Source organism: Corvus brachyrhynchos, unplaced genomic scaffold (assembly GCF_000691975.1).
Source record: "Corvus brachyrhynchos isolate BGI_N302 unplaced genomic scaffold, ASM69197v1 scaffold119, whole genome shotgun sequence".
In the NCBI taxonomy this organism is placed as follows: Eukaryota; Metazoa; Chordata; class Aves; order Passeriformes; family Corvidae; genus Corvus; species Corvus brachyrhynchos.
In genome coordinates this window covers 621,868-643,913 of record NW_008240054.1, presented here as the reverse complement: position 1 = coordinate 643,913, position 22,046 = coordinate 621,868, and the positions used below count along the sequence as shown (strand labels likewise).

The 22,046-nt window shown below is 49.7% G+C and overlaps 1 protein-coding gene across 1 annotated transcript in view; it reads left to right on the top strand.

The window, feature by feature from the left end:
- The window catches only part of AAK1 (AP2 associated kinase 1), a 73,345-nt gene that overhangs the window by 45,747 nt on the left and 5,552 nt on the right, over positions 1 to 22,046 (top strand). The window contains exons 14-16 of the mRNA XM_017744696.1: positions 489 to 646; positions 1,009 to 1,125; positions 2,816 to 2,911. Of these exons, the coding sequence (XP_017600185.1) occupies positions 489 to 646; positions 1,009 to 1,125; positions 2,816 to 2,911 (371 nt within the window). The remainder of the gene's footprint in view (positions 1 to 488; positions 647 to 1,008; positions 1,126 to 2,815; positions 2,912 to 22,046) is intronic.

The window sequence follows — 22,046 nt, the reverse complement described above, 5'->3', positions numbered from 1 at the left end:
TCCTCATCAGTCCTTTGTGCTCCCAAAAAGCTTTGGTGACCAGGGCCTTCTCTGGCTCACAAAAGCAGTGTCATTTCAGCTGTAGCCCTGGTGTGCACTGCATTCTCACTGCTTGACATCAGCACTTCCTGAAGGTTGGACATGATGGTCTTAGAGATCTTCTCCAATGTTAATGGAGCTCTGATTCCCTAGGAGTATTTTCTGGGCCACTTTTCTTGTCTACAGGCAGGAAGCCTTCCCATGGGCACTGCAGAGAGCTGTTCCCAGTGGGATGCTGGTTTTAACCCCTGAGATGAGGGTGCTCAGCCAGCTGAGGAGCAGATGAGGCTGAGCGCTCCCAGGCTTCCGAGCATGCGACTGCAGTAACTTACAGTGGATGCTTTAATTGGGAGGTCATTACAGTGCAGTAGCTTGGACCAGCTGATAGTGCTGGCCAGAGGATTTCAGATGGGTGATTAATGGCTCTTGTGTGGGATGATCACATCCAGATCTGCTTCCACCACGCCCTCGGGCTCGCCAAGGACCTCTCAGCAGAATGTCTACAACCCCCCCGACGTGTCCACGTGGAACCCCTTTGATGATGACAACTTCTCCAAGCTCACAGCTGAGGAGCTGCTGAACAAGGACTTTGCAAAGCTGGGGGACGGTAGGTCCGTGGGGTGCTTTCACACCTGCCTGCTCTGGGAAGGGAAGATGCCATGGAATGGGGATGCTTTTGGGCAGGGACTGCCTGCGTGCCCCATATTATTCCAGTCCTCTGGCTGAGTCCTTCCAGTCTCTTTCTGTTTGCAATTCAGTGGTGCCTCAAAGGCAGAGGTAGCAGCTGCTTTTGACAGTGCCCCTGCTCAGGTGCCTGTGGAAGCCACAGTTTAAACTCTGCTTCGTCTGCAAGTTGGGATTTGCAGGAGGGGACTTAAGTCACACAGTGGAACAGTGTCCTAAAAATACAGATAAGCAGCCTACTTTCAGAATAGAAGTTTTTCCCCTAATTCTGGGTCTGCATTCCAGGGAAAGCTCCAGAAAAGGCAGGCAGTTCCACAGAGAACTTGATCCCAGGTTTCCAGCCGGCTGCGCCCGCAGCCCAGGCGGACGCGTTTGGTGGCTCTTCCTTCACTGCTGGGCCAGGTGAGTGTGAACATGAACAACATGGAATGGCAGCTCCTGGTCATAAACTCTTTGAAAGGGAACGAAAACTGATACAAACTGAGCTGGGCCTTGGCACTGGGAGCTGCAGGGAGTAGGGTTGGCACTTCAGGAGAGGAGGTGTCTTGGGAAGGTACAAAGGATGCATTCCCTTGCCACAGTTGGGTGGCAGAGACCAGGACACTGTGTGGAGGCAGAGGTGAGCGAGGAAACGGAGCCCCTTAAGTTCCCAAGGAAGCTTCTTAGTGTGTAGAAGTTCCACGGAGCTCGTAACGAGGAGTAAATAAAACCTGATGTGTGCAGTGAGGGAACTGGCTTGGAGGTGTTGGTCAGACCTGCTGGTCTGTTTGGAGGAGCAGGGGAGCAGGGATAACGACGTCTCTGCTGCAGAGTGAGGACAGCAGGGATGAGTGAGCAGGGAAGGTCCTCGGAGGAGAGCACGGTTATTCTCATAACCGACGTGCTAAGTGATGAAGGCAGTAAGCTCTGCACTGGCTGGGCTGTGTGGCTCCAGAGTCCTTGGCTGGTCTGAGGAGTTTCTCTGGAGAAGCCTCTGCCTGTGGGACCTTGTCTGGTGTCTCCTTTGGTCCTTGTGTCCCAAGGTTTTGCTGTGAGCAGCCCCTTCTATGCCAAAACCCCTTAGCGAGTGCTGCTGCTCATTTCTAATCCTTCAGCATCAGTTCTCACTGAGTGCAGCACAGCCCTGCCAAGCACAGTGGTGGAAAGCTGCTTCCAGGAGCTCCAAATGCCAGGGATCCTCCTCCCCCTGCCTGGTGCAGTCACTGTTGTTGGTGACAAATGCACCTGGTTGATGCCTCCCCACAGAAGCAAAACAACTGTTGGTGAGAGGAGTCTGGGAAGAGACTGAAGAATCCTTTGTGGGGCAAGGAGTGACAAATCCTTTTATGCTTATTTCTGTTTATAAAAGGAGATTTCGAGGAGCTTATAACAGAGCTTGGTATGTTGGTTCTTACCTGAGAATTAAGGAGTTGAAGTCCCCGATACAGGAGTGCTGCTGGGGAGCTGCTTTCTGAGTTTGTCCAGCTGTGAGCAGTTCATGGTGTTCCATCAGCCTTTGTGGATGATGTTGAGCAGCACCTTCTGCAAAGCCTGAGGAGCATCTGTGTGCCCTGGGCTCTCTGTGGTTGCTGCACCATGGTCAGTTCTTGCAGTGTCTGTCTTTAAAATGTGCCCCTTGACTTTCCAGTCCTGGGGTTTGGCACAGGAAGGTGTCTTGGAAATCTTGGTGCTGGGCTGGGCACTTCCAGCCCTTCTTTCTTTCCTCAGAGGCAGGAGCCTGTCCCAGTCTGGCTGGTGCAAGATGCTGCATCTTTCATTGCAGACACAGAGGCCCCACACGGGCTGTGTGTCCTTCGTGAGGCCTTTCACCTTTTGTGCTGCTGTGAAGGGAGATAACAGCTCTTCCCTGCCAGGGAATGTTCTGAGATCTGTGGGTTAAATTGTGTTGGAGAGCTACATGGTAACAGTAGTTTGGTTTTGTTTGTTTTTTTATTCTCTTTAGTAGCAGCGCACACTTGGTCAGAGTGTGCCTGTGTGTGGTTGTGTCAGGCTGGAGCTGGGGCTGTGCCTGTGCTGGGGTTTTGCTTTGTGCTTTCTCCTTTCCTCTTCTCTGTTCACTCTGCCTTTTCTTTCCTTTCCTCTTCTCTACCAGCTGAAAAAACGAAAGACATTCTGAGTTTGGACTCTAGCCCTCCTCTTCTGACTGTGCCTGATCCTTTCATTCCTCTCCCGTTATCCGACACGCCAGGTAACCAGAGCTGAGGGCTGGAGGGGGGCAGAGTCTTGGGCTTTGTTTTGTCCTCTTAATCTCCTGGTTCTGTTTGTAGGCACACCTGAAATCCTGGGCACTGCCAGGCTCTGCTGAGCTCACTGGCAGCGGGGATGTGAGAGCTTGGTTTTCATGGTGGAGCCTGGGGTTATCTCATTGTTTCTAATGCCAAAAATGTTGGTGTCTTTAAATAATTAGCATTCAAAGCCAAAAATTATTGGGAGGGCTGGAGCACCTCTCCTAGGAGGGAAAGCTGAGAGAGTTGGAGTTGTTCAACCCGGAGCAGAGAAGGCTCCAGGGAGAGCTCAGAGCCCCTTGCAGAGCCTAAAGGGGCTCCAGGAGAGCTGGAGAGGGACTGGGGACAAGGCATGGAGGGACAGGACACAGGGAGTGGCTTCCACTGCCAGAGGACAGGGATAGATGGGATATTGGGAAGGAATTGTTCCCTGTAGGGCGGTGAGGCCCTGGAATTTCCCAGAGCAGCTGTGGCTGCCCCTGGATCCCTGGAAGTGTCCCAGGCCAGGTTGGATGGGCTTGGAGCAGCCTGGGACAGCGGGAGGTGTCCCTGCCCATGGCAGGGGTGGCACTGGATGGGCTTTAAGGTCCCTTCCAACCCAAACCATTCCAGGATTCTATGAGAAATAATCCCCAGGTAATTAATTACCTGTTCTGGCTTAAGCTGTTTTTAAATTGTCTCCAGCTTTGAAATTGTAGGTTTTATTATTGTTAATCTTTCTTTCCTTTAAGAGTCAGTGTTCCTTTGGCTTCCTAAGTCTGTTGCAAATTTGAGCATCTTGTGAAGCACAAGTTACATGTGACCTTTTCTGATTTGGCAAGAGTTTCTAGTGCAGTTGGTGCGATTTAATTTACTTTGCAGTGCTGCTTCTAAGCCCTTTCCTCTGTGCACATTTCTGACTGCAGCAGCCAACACTTTTTAGCACAAGATTATGTAAGTGCTTAGGAGCTTATTTGCAAATTGGTGGGATTTGGAAAATGGGAATGTTTTTATCTTGGAGCCTCTCAGCCCTCTGATGAATGTGTGTGACAGGTCCCGTGTCAGGGAGCCCCAGAGCACCACTGCAGCTCCCATCCTTGTCCTGAGCCCAGGCTCTGGATCAGTGATGGTTTGGAAGACCCAAGCTTCAAAATGTACTGTGAAGATGGCATCTCTCCATGGAGAGTTGAGCAATTCAGGAAAAAAATAAACCTCTTTTTTTCCATAACTCTGTGGAACTTTCCTCCTTCTGGTGGATGCTCAAAGAGCCAAAGAAATGTGGTTTGGTCTAAAAGGAATTTTACCCATAAATGCAGTTTGAGAGTAGAAGCAGAACTTGGGAGTCTTTGTTCCCTGTGTGAGCACTGCCAGGAGCTGACCTGCCCAGCTCTACCTTGAAAACAACCCACAGAAGGCAGCTGACTGCACCTTCTCCTTCTTGCTCCCCCCCTAAATGCTACTGGAAGTGTTGGTTGTCCTGACTGAAGTCACCCAGGCCATTTATTTCCCCACCAGCATCCTCAGCTCGCAGTTGGACACCACGATGTTCCCCTTGTTGCATCTCCACAGAGCAGGACCACGTGGAGCAGCAGTCGCAGCCTCAGCTGGGGGAGCTCTGGAATTCTTACTTGTAGAGGAACTCCTGTGGAGGAATTGTCAGCCCTGCCCTTGGGGCAGCTCATCAGAGCAGCAGAGGATGCAGGTTCTGTGGTGCCAGGTTGCTCCTCCTGCAGATCTGAGCCTGCCTGGTCGTGGATCTCTGCAGGCAGGTGCTAAACCTGCTCTCCCTGCTGCCTGGGGTTCTGTTCAGTGCACTGGATCCCCATCCATGGGGACAGGACATGCAGGAGACCTGGCTTTGTTCACCTGAAGGTTCCTGCCAAGACATCTTTCACTTGTTTGTTCTTTTTAGAGTAAAACCTGAGGCCAGGAGCTCATGAATATTTTCAAGGACTAGGGCTACAGACCAATCCTTAGCTTTGAAACTAAGAGGGGTTGTCTGCTCATAAACTCAGCAGAAAAGATCAAACTTCTGGATTTTAACTCAGGTTTTCAGTCTGTGTGTGTCATCCAGCAATGTCATGTTTGTTCTGCTGTGTCTGTGTTGGGCTTGGCCCTGGGCTGTGCTGCCTGGCAGCTCAGAGGTGTTTGCAGGGGTCAGCAGAGCTGGGAGTTGCTCCAGGCTCCAGCACAGCACCTTGCCTTGGTTCTGTGCAGGAACAGCTGAATATTTGCTTTCTGTTTGGAATATTTTTATGCCTGAGAAGATAGGGAATCTCCTTGCTTTGAAAACATTTTAGCTCTGTCTTTATCAGCTGGGAGAAGTGGAAGTGTGAGCCTGCACCCTGTGCCTACCGGGCAGGGTTGTTCAGGGAGGGTTTCAGTACCTGGGTGAGGTTTTATTGGGTGTTTGTCCTACAGAGCCAGTCCTGGGGGCTCTGCCCTCTAAAACTGCAGCAGCTGAGGGACTGCTAAAGCTCAGCTGCTTTTTCTGCTTAAGTCACAAACCTCCTCCATCTGGCACCTGAAGGTGCAGGTGGCATCACCTGAGTGTTGGTCAGAGGCCTTGGCCTCTCCCGCCTTGCAGAAGGGCAGATGTGGTCGGGTGGTTTTCAGTGTGTTCCTCCTCCTCCAGTGTGTAATGGCTGCAGTTCTTAATGGAATTGTAACTAGTGAGAGGAGCTGGCAAGAGGGATGTAAAAATATGGCAAAACATCTGTTAAAATAAGGGAGAATTAAATATTCATGCTGAAAACATATTTCCTTGTGTATGTACAGGGAAATGAGCCAAGTTCTTCTTAATGAGCTTATTTCAGGCTTCACCACTGACTAACCGTGGGGTGTTGGTCAGGGGAGCTCTGGCTGTGGGGTCACTGTGATGTTAAAATAAGGGAGAATTAAATATTCATGCTGAAAACATATTTCCTTGTGTATGTACAGGGAAATGAGCCAAGTTCTTCTTAATGAGCTTATTTCAGGCTTCACCACTGACTAACCGTGGGGTGTTGGTCAGGGGAGCTCTGGCTGTGGGGTCACTGTGACTGATTTAGGAGGGGCTTTTTTTTTTTTTTTGGAACAAAATACTTGATGAGATGTTTTTAATCACCATAACTCTACTCCAGGTCCATAAATTCTGAGAAAATAACTGGGTGCCCAGCTATGTCTGGGTGTTTATAAAAACTGTCATAAACAACTGTATTTCTGCTGGGAGTTTATTTGCACCAAGATGACACATTGAGATAAAGTAATGACACATGCAAGTTAGGCATGCACAGCAGCTGTGAGTGTGCACTAATGATCTGAGTTTACTTCTTGAGTTGGGAAGATGGAAAAGGGCAACTACTCATGTAGGAACTTGATGGATTTATTGCTGTATTGAGAGGACAAGATGTTGTTGTGATGATTTAAAGCAACAAAGCCAATGGGCCACGAGAATCCCAACGAAGTGAGTGTAAACAGCATCCAGTGTTCTTCTGCCTGGGCTTTGAGGTTGTTCTTAGGGGGGGGAAATTTATTATTTTACAAATATTTGAGATCTTGAACACGAAACTAAAATTGCTTGATTTTGATCTCTTAAGGAGCCACTGTTAAGTGTTGTCCTTTACCCTCCATGGTGTTCACAAAGTCCCGTGCATTCGAAGCATTCCATTTGCCTTTATTCCCCTTCGCTTTCTGCTCGTGCTGTGTAAGAACCCATCCCATTTCACAGCAACTCCATCAGGAGAAAATCCAGTGCCTTCCCTGGACTAGTCCACGTGCTCTGTTGCTGAATACCTTGCAGGGCCTCCTTTAATCTGTTAGTACTTGGTCAGTCAATAGGCAGAAACCCTCCCCAGGGACAAATCTCTGCCCACGCTGGTGATTCCCTCCCGCCTGCAGCCCCGCTGACCTGGCAGGATTTTCACAGCCGTGTCTCTCTTCCCAGCTGGCCCCCGAAGGAAAGGACTCTGCTGTGTGCTCTCTTGAGCTGTCTGTGCTGTCCCAGGACAGCCCTGCAGTGAGTACCAGCCCCGTGTGTGGTGCTGCTGCTGCCCCTCCTGCCTCGGGCATGTGCATCGTGTCCTCACCTCGGCACAGAGCTCTGCCCTCTGCTCCCTTGTTAACGTGCAAGTTTCTCAGGAGTCCTTGTTCCTTCTAATAGTCTGCTCTAACCCAAAGCCCCTTTGCCTCCCTCATCTCTTGATTGATATTTTGTCCTAACTCTGGTGTTTCTTGCTGCGTATTCTTTGTGGCTGAAGGGGTGTGTGGCCAACAATAAAAGCAGCATGGCAACAGAGAGTCTCTGGCAGTGGTGGCTGCAGATGCAGAGTCTGTGCAAACTGACTGACTGTAAACTCCATCAGGTTTGTGCATGCGTTAGAAAAGGGATCTGAAAACAAAGGTCAGCACTTCCTCACTGGATTGTCCAAAGCTGTGCTTCTCAGCCAGTGCATGGGGTTTGGCCTGTTTGCTTGTCCCAAGATACGAATCCAGAGTTAATTCAATGGCTTCACTTCCTTCTTATGTTGGTGCAAATCAGAGGAAAGGCTCTTACTTTCATTCCTGGAGGAAGTGATTTGGTTTTCCAGTCTCTGAAACCACCAGCATCAGCCTCTCGGGGATGCTCCAAGACCCATCAGCTGTAGGCTCTTGCTCTGCTTTTTCTGCAGCTGTTTTTCTTACTCTGACAGGAAACAATCAGTAATTTCTTACTGTGAGGAACAGGGAACTTAACAAATGTTTCCCATTCTTCCTTGAAGGCTGCAGTGTGTGGCTGGGCTTTACCTCAGGAAGGGGCTCATTCTAGAGCACTTTTTAATCCCCCTCTGTGCTTTTAAGCTTAGACACCTTCTAAAAGCTTGCCATGGTCGTCCCTGACTGCTGCACAGCCCCAGCAAACCTGCCCTGGCAGGGCTGAAATGGGGCAAAGCAGAAGGTGAAATACCAGTGGTCAGCTCATCCTGAACTGGGTCAGATTTACTTCCCTGTGGCTGGAAAGCATCTGGCAGGTTTTCCATAGGCTGACGGAGGAAAAGGATGTCCCCAAGAGGCAGCTTCAAGTGGGAGCACAGTGATTGGTTAAAGCAGGCATTTCCCAGCTGGAGTTGATGAAAGCCCACCCTGAGAGCCCTCAGGAGCTGTATGAGGCCAAATACCTCTGTAATGGGTTACCTTTTCCTGACCTTGTTTATCCTGGGGCTTGTTCATATGTTTGCATAGGAACGACCTGGGTTTGTCTATTGGATTTATTGTTTATTGGAGGCATTTTATCTCCTTCCCCTTTCATCCTGATACCTTCTTGTTTTTGTTGAACTCCTCAGCTTCCTGAAAAGGGATAAAAGTTCCTTTAAATCATGCACTGAGGGATGCAGTGGCTGCCTGCAACAGCACTGGCAGATCAGCACCAGCAATGAAGGAGGCAGGAAAGGAGATCTCGTTAGACAAGAAACAAAATCAGACAGAGAGCCACTGACAGCCTAAAACTTTGCATAAAACCAGCCGGGCCCTGGGATAGGAGGGAAAATAAACATGTGGGGAGAATACCATGTTCTCAGAATCTGTGTGGTCAAAAACGTGGCTGAGCGCAACAGGCAGCTCTGGGAGCTGTCCGGGGCAGTTCCAGTGTGTTACAGGGAAAATCTGCACTACTGCAACAGGAGCAAAGGTAAGAGAGGAGGACTGGCACCCCTGGAAGGGGCATCTAACAGGAATGATTGCTGGGTGTGTGGGTTTGAAGCTGCAGGTTGGGTGCAGGTGCCCTGGGAGGAGCTGGGCACTGGCAGGCCCTTGGGAAGAGTCTGCCTGGACGGAGCATGTTCCCTGTCTGCTTGTCCCCACAGCTCTCGGGCTGTTTTCCCAACACACCATAACCACTTCCATCCTCCTTAGCCCCCCCCCGGCAGCATTAACACCTCCTTGTGCCAAGCCCCTGCTCCCAGCCCGTCCCTTCTGCCCCTCTCTGTGCCACAGAAGCCAGGGATGGCACCTGGATGCAAATCCAGCCTCTAAAATGGGGTGTTCTTACAGGTGGGAAGGGTTCATGTATATTAAGGCTGCTGTTTCCATCACATTTTTCCTTTCAGCTGACCTTTTTCACACCTGTAATGATATAACAGGTGCCTCTTGGGCTGATTTTTAGGTTTCCTTCCCCTCCTGGTTGCTTCAGTATGATGTTGGCTTTGTTGTGGGGAGTAGAATTTGTCCTGCTTTGAATGAGCAGTTCCAAAGCCAGTGGACTATTTTATTATTTATATAGAGCAGTAAAAAGGGTGGATATTATTCCCACATACGTACCAGTGTAACTTAAACTTTTCTTGGGCGTTCTCAGCATGGCAAGTCTTACACAGCAGGATTCCTGTGCTTTTGTGCAGTTGTGAGCAGGGTTTCTTTGGATAATAAATAACAACACCAATCTTTGAACTCAAAAATTAAAATATAGGTGTAACAGTTTGGTAACATTCTAATGTTAGATTATAAATGGAGTAATTTCAACGAGTTGAAGTGGCAAGATTTGTCCATGTGGAGCAAATTTTATCAGAGCTGTTTTGCTGCAGGTGATTACTTCTAGTAAAGCCTGAAATTGTTCTTTACCTTCTTGTTCTGGGAAGCAACCCTTGTGAAAGCTAAATAATTAATCTCATTACTGCAGACCTGGTTATGACTGGGAAATCACTCATCCAACCAGATGAATAATTGAGATTAACTTCTTGCCCAGGCTCTCTGAGTGTCTGTGTGAGGGATGACAGGAACCTCAGGAGTTGTGCTGCTGAGAGTGACATGTGTGATTGGAAACCTGGTGGTGAAAGAATTGCTTGGTGCCTGGGCAGCTGCGTGACCCAGGGCAGGCCCTGCTGCAGGGGCTCCGTGTCTGGTTCTGCTGCAGCTCCTCAGGGCTGTGTTCCCTCCTCCAGCTGAGCTGGCCCCGAGGCTCTCCTGGGTCTCCTCATTACACAAACACTAACAAAGATTCCCACCACAGGAAGGGGAGGGAGGGGAAAATTATTTCTTAAATGTGGGGTTCAGGAGGTCGCGTTAAACTTACGGGTGGCAGTGCCAGAGCCGTGGGCTGTTCTACAGTGGCTCCTTGGGGAGAGGAGCCCATGGTGGGTGAAGATGTCCTCACCTCTCTTAGGAGGCCGTGGCCCTCTGATGCCTCTGAGTGATATTGAGGGACAAACTTCATAACAGGGCCTGGTGGGATAGGACAAGGGATGATGGTGTTAAACTGAAGGAGGGTGGATTTTAGATTAAAGAGAGAATCTTTTTACAGTGAGAGGGGTGAGGCCCTGGCACAGGGTGCCCAGAGAAACTGTGGCTGCCCCTGGATCCCTGGAAGTGTCCCAGGCCAGGCTGGACGTGGCTTGGAGCAGCCTGGGACAGTGGGAGGTGTCCCTGCCCATGGCAGGGGTGGCTGAGCTTTAAAAGGTCTTTGCAGCCCAGGCCACTCAGGGTTCTGTGCTGGAGCTGTTTGCACTCCCCTGGTGCAGATGCTCCTGTGGGCTCACACACCGCACAGCGAGCCGTGAACTCAGCACCTCATTAATGTTGTCTTTTTCTTTCTTTGCTTTTTCTCTCTGTTGCCTGCCTTCCTCCTCTTCCCGCTTGCCCCAGAAAAACTGATTGAGGGACTCAAATCTCCCGAGCCTGCGCTCCTGCTCCCCGACCTCCTGCCTGTCGCTGACCCCTTCGGTAGCACGTCAGACGCTGTCAATGGTAAAGCCCCCAGGCCCCGTCCCCTCTGTCACACGGCATGGCCTGCCCTGCATGGTCACTCCTGTGCACCCCTGGCTCCCAGAGCAGCCCCTGATGCTGGGGGGACAACGTGAGGGAGGTAATGGGTCGTGCTGAGACAGATGTGCCTTTTCTCCGTGAGATGGGCACTGAGCAGTGAGGATTTTGGTCTGCACCTGAACTCAGGTGCACTGACTGGGCAGTGACATGGCACGGCTGTGCCTTGGGTGGTGTTCTCTACATAGAAGAAAGTTAATTCCTGATTGAAGAAGAACATGGCAAAAATACCTTCATTTCTGGTCAAGATTTTGTGTTTAACCATGGCCCAGGCACTGAGCTGGTCTGTCTCCATGGGCCCTCAGCAGGATGAGGAGGAAGGACAGCATTCCCTGGACCTGGGGAGTGCTGGGGGTAAACATGCTAGGCTGCTGTGAGCCTGGATGCAGCAGGTGCCAGGCAGGGTCAGGATTTTGGAGTGCTGCAGAACCGTGTTTTAATGCACTTGCCAGGGGCACTGAAGACAGGCACTGCAGGCTGCAGGTTGTTGCCATCAGCTGCTCATATGGGCTGGGGTCCCATGACCAGCTGGGTGTGACCTGTGGCTCTGACTCACTGTAAAACAACTTCTACTTCTGCAGTTTTTGGCAGTTGTCTGAATTTTAATGATCATTTACTCTGAGTGCAAGGGGACTCCAATGGTCACTGTTCTCCTTTTGCTGGACAAGGATCTTGTGGATATTTTCTTCCTGTTCAGCTGCAGGGCAGGCGTTAGTAACCTGCTGTTCCACCCTCTGGATATTTCAAATTGGGCTTGTACAAATTAAAATAAATAAATAAAGCCAACTGAAAGCTGAAACCAAACAAACCCTTGAGCTGACACATACTACAGGGTCACTAAAGGATTCAGACAACTCCTGCCTCAGTTCCTTCTTTTGCTTTTCCTTGCAAACTGACCTCTGGCTTCTCCTCTGCTGTTCTGCCCCTGTGGAAAGGAAAACCTGACGTAGCTGTGGAGAGCCTCATCCCAGGGCTCGGGGCCCCGCTGCCGCAGCGCCTCGTGTCCCAGAGCGAGTCGGTGGCCTCCAACAGAACAGGTTGGTGAGGCAGGAGGGGGCTGGGGGGGCTCTGAGGACCAGAAAGCTCTGGCTGCTTCCACAGGGGCTGCTCTTCCCACTGCTGGGACCTGGGGCCTTGCTCAGAGAGTGCTGTGTGATTCCCCTTCTCCTTGTGAGGAATGGAGAAGGTTCTTCCCCCAGAGGGTGCTGGGCACTGCCCAGGCTCCCCAGGGAATGAATGGGCCCGGCCCCGAGGCTGCCAGAGCTCCAGGAGCATTTGGACAGCGCTGCCAGGGATGCCCAGGGTGGGACTTTGGGGTGTCTGTGCAGGGCCAGGAGCTGGGCTCTGATCCTTGTGGGTCCCTTCCCACTCAGGAGATTCTGTGATTCCATGGTACAGTGTTCCTTGAGCCCACCATCATAGACCTGTGGATGCTGCTGCCTTGCTCCCATGAAGTGCTTTAGAACTCAAGAGCAGTCACTGATCTGTCCCATGGGCGCAAGAAGCAGCTCCTGGCCCTTTCTCATTGTGCAGCCTCGATTGGGCCCCTGCCCACAGCAGATGGACTTGAGCTCTTCTCAGAGGTCTCTGGTGGGAGTGCACTGGGTTTGAAGCTCTTCCCTCTCTGCAGAGCTCCCACTTTAACCTGGCTCTGTGGGATTGCTTTGTCTGTTTAGCTTCAGAGAGACAGAAACCCTGCTGGAGGTGCTGGGACTCTCTGCCCTCCCTGAGAGCAGTGGAATCTCTTCCATGACAAGAAATGGCAGCATTTGTGCTGGCTTTGCACCAAAGCTGTGCTCGTACCCTGCGTGTGGGTGGAGGGGAATGTGGGAATGTGAGCTTAACACTGTTTGTGTCCTGTTCAATGCCACCCTGGGATGCTCACCTGGATCCAGACTCTCTCACTGGGGAAGACTCTCTGCTTGACTGTTCTCTGCTCTCTAACCCTGCTGCTGACCTCCTGGATGAGTTTGCTCCCGTAGCTTTTGCAGCTCAGCCTCACAAAGGTAAACTGGCCCTCTGCTCTCAGCCCTGGCCCTCCTGGCCCTGGCCTGCAGCTGACGTGAAGCTGCTCCTGGTTTACATAAACAGATGCTCTGACCTGTTCTGGTGTTTTATTGTCCCCAAGCCACTGTTTTGTTTTCTTCCCAAGCTGCTCAAACTTGGCATGTGCACTGAAGTACTAAGGGAGAAAAAAAATCAAATATTCAGCTTGACTGTAAAGACAGAGTTTGTCAGAAATGGTGTTGTTTTCCTTGCAGTGGGGATCCAGCAGAAGGGATCCAGCAGGCAGGAAGGGTGGGCTCTGTGCAGCCCTTCCTCACTGAATGCATTCTGGGTTTGCTTTCTCCACGTGGGATTTGAGACCTGTGGTTTTTTCTGCATTATTAATTCCAGAAGGGAGCCTGACAATCATCTGTCACAAGCTTTTGGAACGAAAGGAATTTTTTTTTTTTGGTTTGTTGGAGTTAGCATCCCAGGCAGATCAGCTCTTCCAGCCCTAGAGAACGTTGTCCTTCTCAGGAGAAGTTCTTGAGTCCAGCTGTAGTGTCACAGCAAACATGAATGAGAACCTAAGGGGGAAGGCCAGGACAACATCTGGGCTATTCATTGCCTTGAAAGAGAGGCCCAGAGCATCAGTGCTGATTCCTGGGTGCCCCTCAGAGCTGGGTTGTGCTTTGCTCACTTGCTGAGTATCCCTGTAGCAACAGAAATGCTCTGGCCATGGAGGAATTGCTGCAAAAACAGTCTGTAATCAATTTTTACACTTGATGGCACTTCAGAATGAGTTTGTGTTTTCCATAGAGCTTTTGGGTTGCACAGGCAGTTGTTCTAATTGCTCAGTGCTGTAATACACTCCTGTGCCACTTTATTCTGCATTGAAGTGCACGTGGAGCAGTTCCTGCTCCATCCTGGGACACAGCAAAGCCCAGATGTGGTGGTGTGGCTTAATGAGAAAATGAATTAACAGGCCCTGCATGGCTCTCCCAGGACTGTCCCACTGTTCCTCTGGGATGGGAAAGGCTCATGTGTGATGAGGAAAGTGAGACTCTCTTAGCAGCAGGTGGGGGCAAGGTATTAAAATCTTCCAGAACTCATTTATGGCTTGTTTTCAAACCCTCATTTTTAGCTCGGGGTGTGGTTATTAACTGAACATCAGTCTCACTCTTAATTTTTTGCTTAGTTTATCTAGTCCTGTGATGGTGATGACATAAAACACCCCTGGGACAGGTGCTGCTGTCCCTGGGCGTCATCAGCCTGTGGAGCTGCAGTGGGACCAGGAGGGCTGGAAAAGCAGCCGTGCTCTGATCCTTTTATCAGTGGGATCTGGGCTCTGAGCGGGGACTGATCCTTCAGCCTTGCCACTGCGTCCTTTCCTCGTCCTTCACCGGGCCCTTTGCTGGCCCTGGAATTCGTGCTGAGCCTTCAGGGTCCCTGAATTTGCCTTTGCTGAATTCAGCACCAAGCTCTGTGTGTGAGAGGGGGGAGGATGTTTCTGCTTGGGGTGACACAAGTCACTGAGCCGAGTTCCAGAGCTTTGGAGGGGTTGTGCCCGGGTGGGGACATTGGCCAGCCTTGCCCTCTCCTCAGGGCTGTCCCCAGCTGGGCAGTGCTCCTGCAGCGGCCTCGGGAGCTGTGGGCAGCTGTGGGCAGAAATGCCACGGCACTGGGTACTTGCAGGAGCTCCAGGGCTCTTGGGAAGAGGCACAGATAAATAACTCTGGGGACAGAGGGGTCCCGATGACAGTTCCTGTTAAGATGAATCTTTGTGTGTTTGACACTTTGCACTGCTCTCCTACAACATTTGGGGGTTGTTTTCCCTGGGTCTGATCCTCCAAAGCACAGAGTAGTTCCAGAGTGATTCCTGGCCTCATCTCGCCCCAAACCTGTTAAGATCTTGGCAGCTTTAGGTAGAAATCTCTTACTCCCAACAGGAGTCAGAGAGGAATTCCAGGAAAACTGTTGGGTTGATGTGTCCTTGCTGGGCTCTCAGACTTCATACAGGAATTGAGGAGCAGATCTTGGAGGGTATTGGAGGTGTCTGAAGTGACAAGTGGTGATGCCCAGGGAGGGTGAGAGTCTCTGAAGATACCTGATGAGGTGGATAAATGATCTCATTTCTGGAGATGGTTGAAAGTGCCTCCCACCAAATGTTGAACTGCAGCTGATGTGGTTTGAAATCAATGGAATTATCTCCCAGAACTGCCCTAGAGGCCTTTAGAAAATCTCTGACAGCATCTGGGTACTCTTCAGGCAGGTAAACTCCTTGGAAACCTGACTTCATGTTGCCGTTCTTGTTTCATTGCTGTGGGTGAAAGCTCAGGGTTTTGTCTCATGTAGATGACTGGAATTTCTTCTGTGGTGTTTTTTTTTTCCCCCCCAGCCCTTTTCCTCTCCCTGTGCATGAGAGCTGGGAGCCAGAGAGCCAAACTGAGCTCTCACACCATGCTCATGACAAAGAACACCTTCAGTCCTTGGGCGCTTACCCCAGGCCTGTGCCACGGCTTCCAGCTGAGCCCTCAGACTGGCCAGGTTTTGTTCTGGGTCTTGTGGCTTGGCTTGCTTGGTTTGGTTTGATCCCTTCCACTTCTGTATTTAATTGGCTCTCTTCTTTCCTACCCCGACTTACCAACTTTATTTCACCTTTTAAATGAAACTCCTGCTTCTAAACGCTGTCTCTGAAAACATTAAGATGTTCTAACATTTCCTGGCAATTCTAACCAGCCTCTCTGCTGTCTTTGCTTCTTTACCCTTATTTCTCTTCTATGCTGCAGAAGATACTAACCTGATATCAGGCTTTGATGCTCCTGAGGGCTCTGAAAAAGTGACAGAAGATGAGTTTGACCCAATTCCAGTGTTGATATCCAAAAATTCACAAGGTAAGCCAGGATGTGAGAGTGAAAAAAGGAAGGAAAAAAGGCAAACAGTGAATACATAAATTGGTTTTGGGGCAGTGGTGCTGCAGGATATGTGACCAGTTCAAATCCTGAGCTGTAAGATACTGTCAGTGTGGTGTTTAGTGAGATGCCTTGGCCTTGGAATTCCTGTAGATTCTCTGCTTGGGAGATTTCCATGTCCAAAACCAGACATGCAATATTTGAGTTCCCATGGGGTGATTTCTCCCAGCCTGCCAGGAGGGCACAGACCCCTCAGTGGCTGAATGCAGTGAGAGCTGTGTCCTCCCACCTTCTTATTTACTGTCCAAGCCTTTGGTCTTTTAAGTGAGCTTGGCATGAGGTGCAAGAAAGGATGATAATGATGATAATCCTTTATAGCCTAAACTCTTGCTGGAAGTGAGGTTTTTTCACTTCTGGTTGGTGTCTTTCACAGGTGGGAACTGAGTGTGAGAGGTTTGGTCCCTGTCCCCACCTCCTCTGAGGAGCTCTGAGCAGGCAGAGTCTGTAGCACAGTGGCTGGAAAGCTGCTCATTTTCACCATTCTGGCACCAGATCCCCTTGATGAGATCCTTGCCAGCAGCCTCAGCCCCACGGGGGTTGTGAAGAACCAGCAGCACTGTTGGCTTAACAGCAACAGTTGTGCTGTGGTTTTTAGCTCTTCAGGGACAGCATCAAGCAGCATTTCACTCGTGGCCAGTGAAGGATCAGTGAAGTGGGTCCCCTCTCTGCAGTCACCCCATTGAAAGGATTTTTTGATGACAGCCTTTGATGTACTTGTGGAGGTTTAAAGACAAAGTCAGGACTTTTTTTGGTTTTTTGTGGTTTTTTTTAAAGCTTTTTTGCATTTTTTTTTTTTTTTCAGTTTGGTCACAGAACCTTTTGGCTTCCCTAAGTCCCAGCTTTGGTTGCAGCAAGAATGTGCTGAGCCCCTGCTCTGCACTAGTCTTGGCTTTCAGAGGCTGACACTTGTTAGAAACAGTTCAGACATTACAAACTCTGCTCCTGCTGCAATCAGAGGAGGTTTCTCCCAAGGCTGGGCCAAGATAGGCCACCCTGAGTACAGAGGAGCTTCCTGGGAGGTTGGAACCAGATGGTCTTTAAGGTCCTTTCCAACCCAAACCATTCTGTGATTCTCTCCTCCAGTATCCAAGTCCCAGTTACAGAAAGTCCCACAGTAGCCCAAGCTCTCCTGGAAGCAGCTCAAAGCACCCAGAGGTGCTCCTAAAATAGCAACTAAATTTCAAGATTTAAAATTTTGACCTGTCCTTTCTGTAGGCTGTGGGAGCCCTTGAATTGTTTTAGAGATCCCTTAGTAAGGACAGGATTCTGCAGCCTGGATAAACTTTGTGGAAAGAACAGGTTTGTAGGGATTTGTTGGCTGCTGTGCTGGTTTGGTCTGGGGGGAGAGGGTGGAAGAGCGAGCAGGGGATTCATTGCTGTCATGGTACAAATAATGAGAAGAGCTTGAGCAAATTTTCTGTTTTGCTTTGACTTTTTTCTTTCTTTCTTGATCTTGAACTTCTGAAACTGTCGTGTGTGTGTGTCCTGTTCAATACTGAATTCCTATCTCTCACACTTTCAGGTGGGCATTCTAGAAACAACAGTGGAAGCTCTGAGTCCAGTCTTCCCAACATAGCCAGGTCTTTGCTGCTGGTGGATCAGCTCATAGACCTGTAGCAGTGACACAGTAGCAGACGCAGTTTCTGTAACGTACCCAAACCTCCGGTTTCGTTGCCAGAAGAGTTTCCTTCCGTTGTGCTTCTTTGGGGCTTTGCTTTGTTTTTTGGTTTTTTTTCTTAATTAAGAGAAAAGTCTGCCAACAGGAGACAGTCACCCACCTCTCTCCCTGTCTTCCCGTGCCCTGGGGCAGATTCTGGCTCAGTTCTCCAGGTAGCCTGTTCTCTCTAAAGCTGGTAAAGCCCTGGGGGGGTTCCCTCTGCACTGTCCCATGGTCGTGTCCAGGGGAGCACCGTGGGGAGCCCTCCTGTCCCTGCTCAGGGAGCTGTGGCTGCTCTGTGACCCTGCACCAGCCTCCTCTCCCCGGAGCAGGGCGTGAACAGCGCGTCCCAATCTTTGCTTGGTGCTTTTGGCTGTGGTTTTGGTTCTGTTCCCTTTCCCCAGGGCTGGGCAGGAGCAGGGGCCAGGTGACAGTGGTAGGGACATCCCTCAGCTGCAGGACACGGGGTAGGAGAGCTGGTGGCTCTGAATTGCTTCAGAGGAGGAGGAAGCCCTGAGTTCCTCTGGAGCAGTCCGGCCATACTCTGGTGATGGTGCACATGAAGAATTTTCCAGCTGCCCCCAGCTCGTGGTTTGCTGTAACAATCCTGCTGGGACAAACTGCACTTCCTGGGGGAGGGAAAACCAGAGAAAAGGAAAAATAGAGAAAAGAAAAAAGAAAAAAACAGATTGTTAAAGCTGCAGAAATGACCCTAAGTGAAACGTAACGAGGTTTTGAACCAAATCCATGTGAGTATGGCTGTGACTAGTGTTTCACTGACCTTTTTTTGGGTGAAAAGGGCGCTGTGGCAGCAGCAGATGTATTTTCTGTGACTTCTTTTCTGTGTTTGACTGGAAAAAAAGAAAATCCCCTCAGCCTACTGTAAATTGTGTATGAAACAAATTGTCCTACGGTTGTTTGTCTATTTTTAATCCTGGTTTTAGTCAAGCATCTGGTACCTGTTCTGGGTTCTCCATTTTCTCTCGTAACTGCTATAGTGCACCCCAGTTCAGTATGGAGCCATTGTTTCAGTAGACAAAGATTCCTGTGGGCCTTTCTCCACCCCAGTCTCTGTGAACACGCATGCACTTGGTTCAGGTGGTTTGAAATCAGTGCTGCTACAACTCGATGGGTTCTCCCTTTTCTTTCCCCCTTCACACGCTTGGTTTGTCGATAGCTGGATACGCTCAACTCGTTCTCCTTGGCTTATCATGAAGTCCGGAATTTCTATCTCGTATTTGAAAGCCCTCTCTGAGCAGAAGGACTCTTCCTCTGTAGTGGAATTCTCCCCAGCTTCCTGCTCCCTGTGTTTGTGTTTGTAGCTGTATTAGTAACAGTGCAGTTCCCACGTGCGAAAGTGCGAGCGACTGAATGTGTCTGTGCTGACCTCGCTGAGAAGGGAAGAACCCCAAGTTTGTGACTTCTCCTTTCCTCTCTCCATCTCCTCCCCACCCCAACACTTAGTTTAACAAATTCTGTACATAGAACTCCCATCGGTTGTGTCTCTACATTACCCTTCTTTTAAAACCTACACTTATTAATAAAAGTATTGCTTAAGTGTGTTGTATCATTACATGTGTATACTGCACTTTCCAAGAGAAGCTTTACATGAGAACTATGGAAATGACCTTAGTAAAATTGTGGATAGAACTTTATTATTTTTTTGTTTTATATTCCTAAAGCACAGGCAAGCTGGACTGGAAAACATGAAGACGCTATAGATAGAAAGTTATTGTATAGTCAGATACTGAGATTATATGAAAAGAGAATGGATTTTAAAAAGTAACCATCTACTGTATATTAGAAACAAAGATTTCTGTGAATTAAAGTACTTTTAAAGAATGTTTAAGATTTTAAATCTAATGGCGCTTGTTCAAGGGTTCTGGAAAAAATGACAAATGCACTGGGTTGTTAATAATGCTATTAAATAAGCAGATGTGAATGTTTATTTTATTGCTTTTTCAAGTAGCTGTTCACGGGTATGGGTGGAAATCCGATATTTTAGAGACGTCTGTTCTTAGACCTCCTCCATCAGAAAATATTCACCATGTGTTTGCAGAACGAATGGAAATGAGAGATGAGTGGAGATTGGGGATTCATTTTAAACTCTCCGAAACTGTGAGTGTCCCACAGGCTCTGGGTTAGTGTTGGTGCTGCTCAGAACTGAGGAGTTGGTTTGAAAGCTGCTGCTCTGAGGGCACAAACTGAACTTCACCCCGTGTCCTGTGGGACATGTTTGGTGCCTGGCATTCCCCTGAGGGCCTGAGAACGAGCCTGTTGTAGCTTGGTTGGAGCCTTGCCTGGAGCCAGGGGAGATGTTTCTGTCCCCTCTGAAGGGCTGTGGGGCCAGGAGGTGTTCAGTGACAAAAGCAGTCAGTGAAATCCCAGCAGGGCTGTTCTGCTCTGCCCATGAGCAGTGCCCTCGTGGTGGGATGGCACAGGGGGCTGGAGCTGGCAGTGGTGGCACTGACTGTTCTGGTGGATCTCCTGTCAGGGTACTGCAAACACAACCACAGCACATGGAGTAATTTCCCTTCAAGTCAGGGTTGTGCTTTGGGTGCAGGAACAAACTCTGGGTTTGGGTGGCAAAGGTTCAAAGGAGTAGTTGGAATTTTGATGTTGGTTCTCACTTACTCTGGGGGGCTCAGGTTGGGAAAGGCCCTGCCTTTGGAAACCTCCTTGTTCATCTTTAGGTGGGTGAGCACAAGTTCAATCAGCCACCTTGTTTCTGACAGTATCTGCTGTGTTGGGAGCATCTGTCCCAAAACAGAAGGTGCAGCTTCCTGGGTTTGGGCTGTCCAAGTCTTCTCAGGATCCCTTGGGACTTCCTTGGCCAGGGCTTCAGGTTGCTGTACAACCTGCTGGGACAGTGGGTGGAGAATCTTGGCTTTGTGGCAGATCTGCATCTTCCTGCAGCCCACTCATCACAGGCCAGGGCAGCTTGAGCCAATCCATGTGGAGCAAAATGATTTTTAGAGGGAGCTTCTTGTAAAGGATGATGATGGTGTTCTTTGGCCTAAAAGCTTGCAGGGTACTGCCTCCAGTGGCTGTGCAAAACCACCTTATTTAAAAATTGATTTAAAAAAAACCCCAACGTTATTGCAATGAAATTTTGGATGTGATTCAGGCAGAGTTCAGCAAGTTTTGGGGTACCTGAGCAAACATGAACTGTGGGGCACATGGGTCCCTGACTCCAGGAAGCGTCACTGGGCAGCCAGGGTGCTGCAGCAGCAGCTCAGGTGGGGGCATGTGGAAGTTATTTTCAGTCAAACTTTTGTACTTCCAAGAACTCCCCTGGGAATCTGTTGGAGTTGGGGAGTAGCTGGTAGGGATGTGAGGGGATCATGGATGTGACATGGAATGCTCTGGTGAGTGGTGCTGATGGGCAGCTCAGTCACCAGCAGTCGGGGGAGCCCAATGTCTCAGTGCTGAGGTGTGGGCACTGCACTCTGAACTGCACCACTCCAGCAGGAAATGTAGGCTTGGGGGAAAAACATGAAGCAGAAGGGTTCCTCTGTAGTTATTTTTGTGTCCTGTGCTGTCCATTTCCACAGGGGCAGAAGCTGAGCTCTGGCTCCAGATCTCGCTGTGCTGTCCCTGCACGGCAAGGAGGGGCTGCTGGCTGGGTTCTGGAGCAGGGGGCCACCCCATGGAACTGCCCTTGTGATTTTCTTAGGGGGTCCCTGACTGTACCTTAAACAGGACTCGTGTAAGTGCTGGCTCGGGCACAGCACAGCTGAGGGGGAGCCAGAGGATGCTCTTGGTGTGCAGGGGTCAGACTGTTGATGAGCTGCTGGAATGTGGGGCGTGGGTTGGTGTGTTTAACTCCTGCCTGGTGCAAATGGCTGTACAAGTGTGCCAGAACTACAGCATTAAATTCCTTATCCTCTGGAACTGAAGGCCCTGGATCTGCCTCCAGGTCTCCCACTGTCAGTGGCTTTGAACAGAAACACTTAATTCTGCAAATTGTCCGATGCCCCAGGTGTCACTGACCTTTGGTGTGCTGTGGTACCTCCTTGCTGGCAGTGCTGTGTGGGGGTAGTTCTGTATTGTTGCTTAATGAGATTGCTTCTAGGAATTGGAATACAAGGAAAATCTCCACAGTGCAAGAATGAAGGCGTGATAAGTCTTTTGACCCTTTTAAAATTCCAAACTAGTAATTCTGCACACTGGTAACTGTGCTATCTTTAGCTACCTGTTCCTGTGTGTTGAGTCCTGCCTGACTTTGGCTTGATGAAATCAGGAGAGTTTCCTGGTGAAAGAGTAGCTGTAGACTCCAGGAATTCCTCTGTCTCCCCTGACCTTTTTTTTGAGTCTGCTCCAGAAGTGAGATCCTCACCATTCTGGTTACTGCTCTGTCTCCTGTAATAGGGAGTAAATATTTTCTAGTTTTCCTCTTGGTTATTTCAGTACTCTGCCACTTCAAGGCACTGTTTTCCTTGGAAGCTGGGGAAAGTCCAGGTGCCAGGGCTGTCACCTGGGGTAAAGCTCTTTCAGGTTGCTGTCTGAATACCTGCGGAGTGTGTTCCTGGGGTACTGAGTGATGAGAGGTTCTCCCTCTTGAAAAAGAGCCTGAGTGTAGTTTGGAATCTTTTTTAGTATGTGTATCTGACCTTGGAATCAAATACTGCCCACTGGTGTTGTACAGGGGTAGGGAGAATCCTCATCTCCAAGCTCCAGCTTCTGTCAAGATTTCTGCTGTAAAGCTCATGGCTGGGTGCGCGGGGAGCGTCTGTC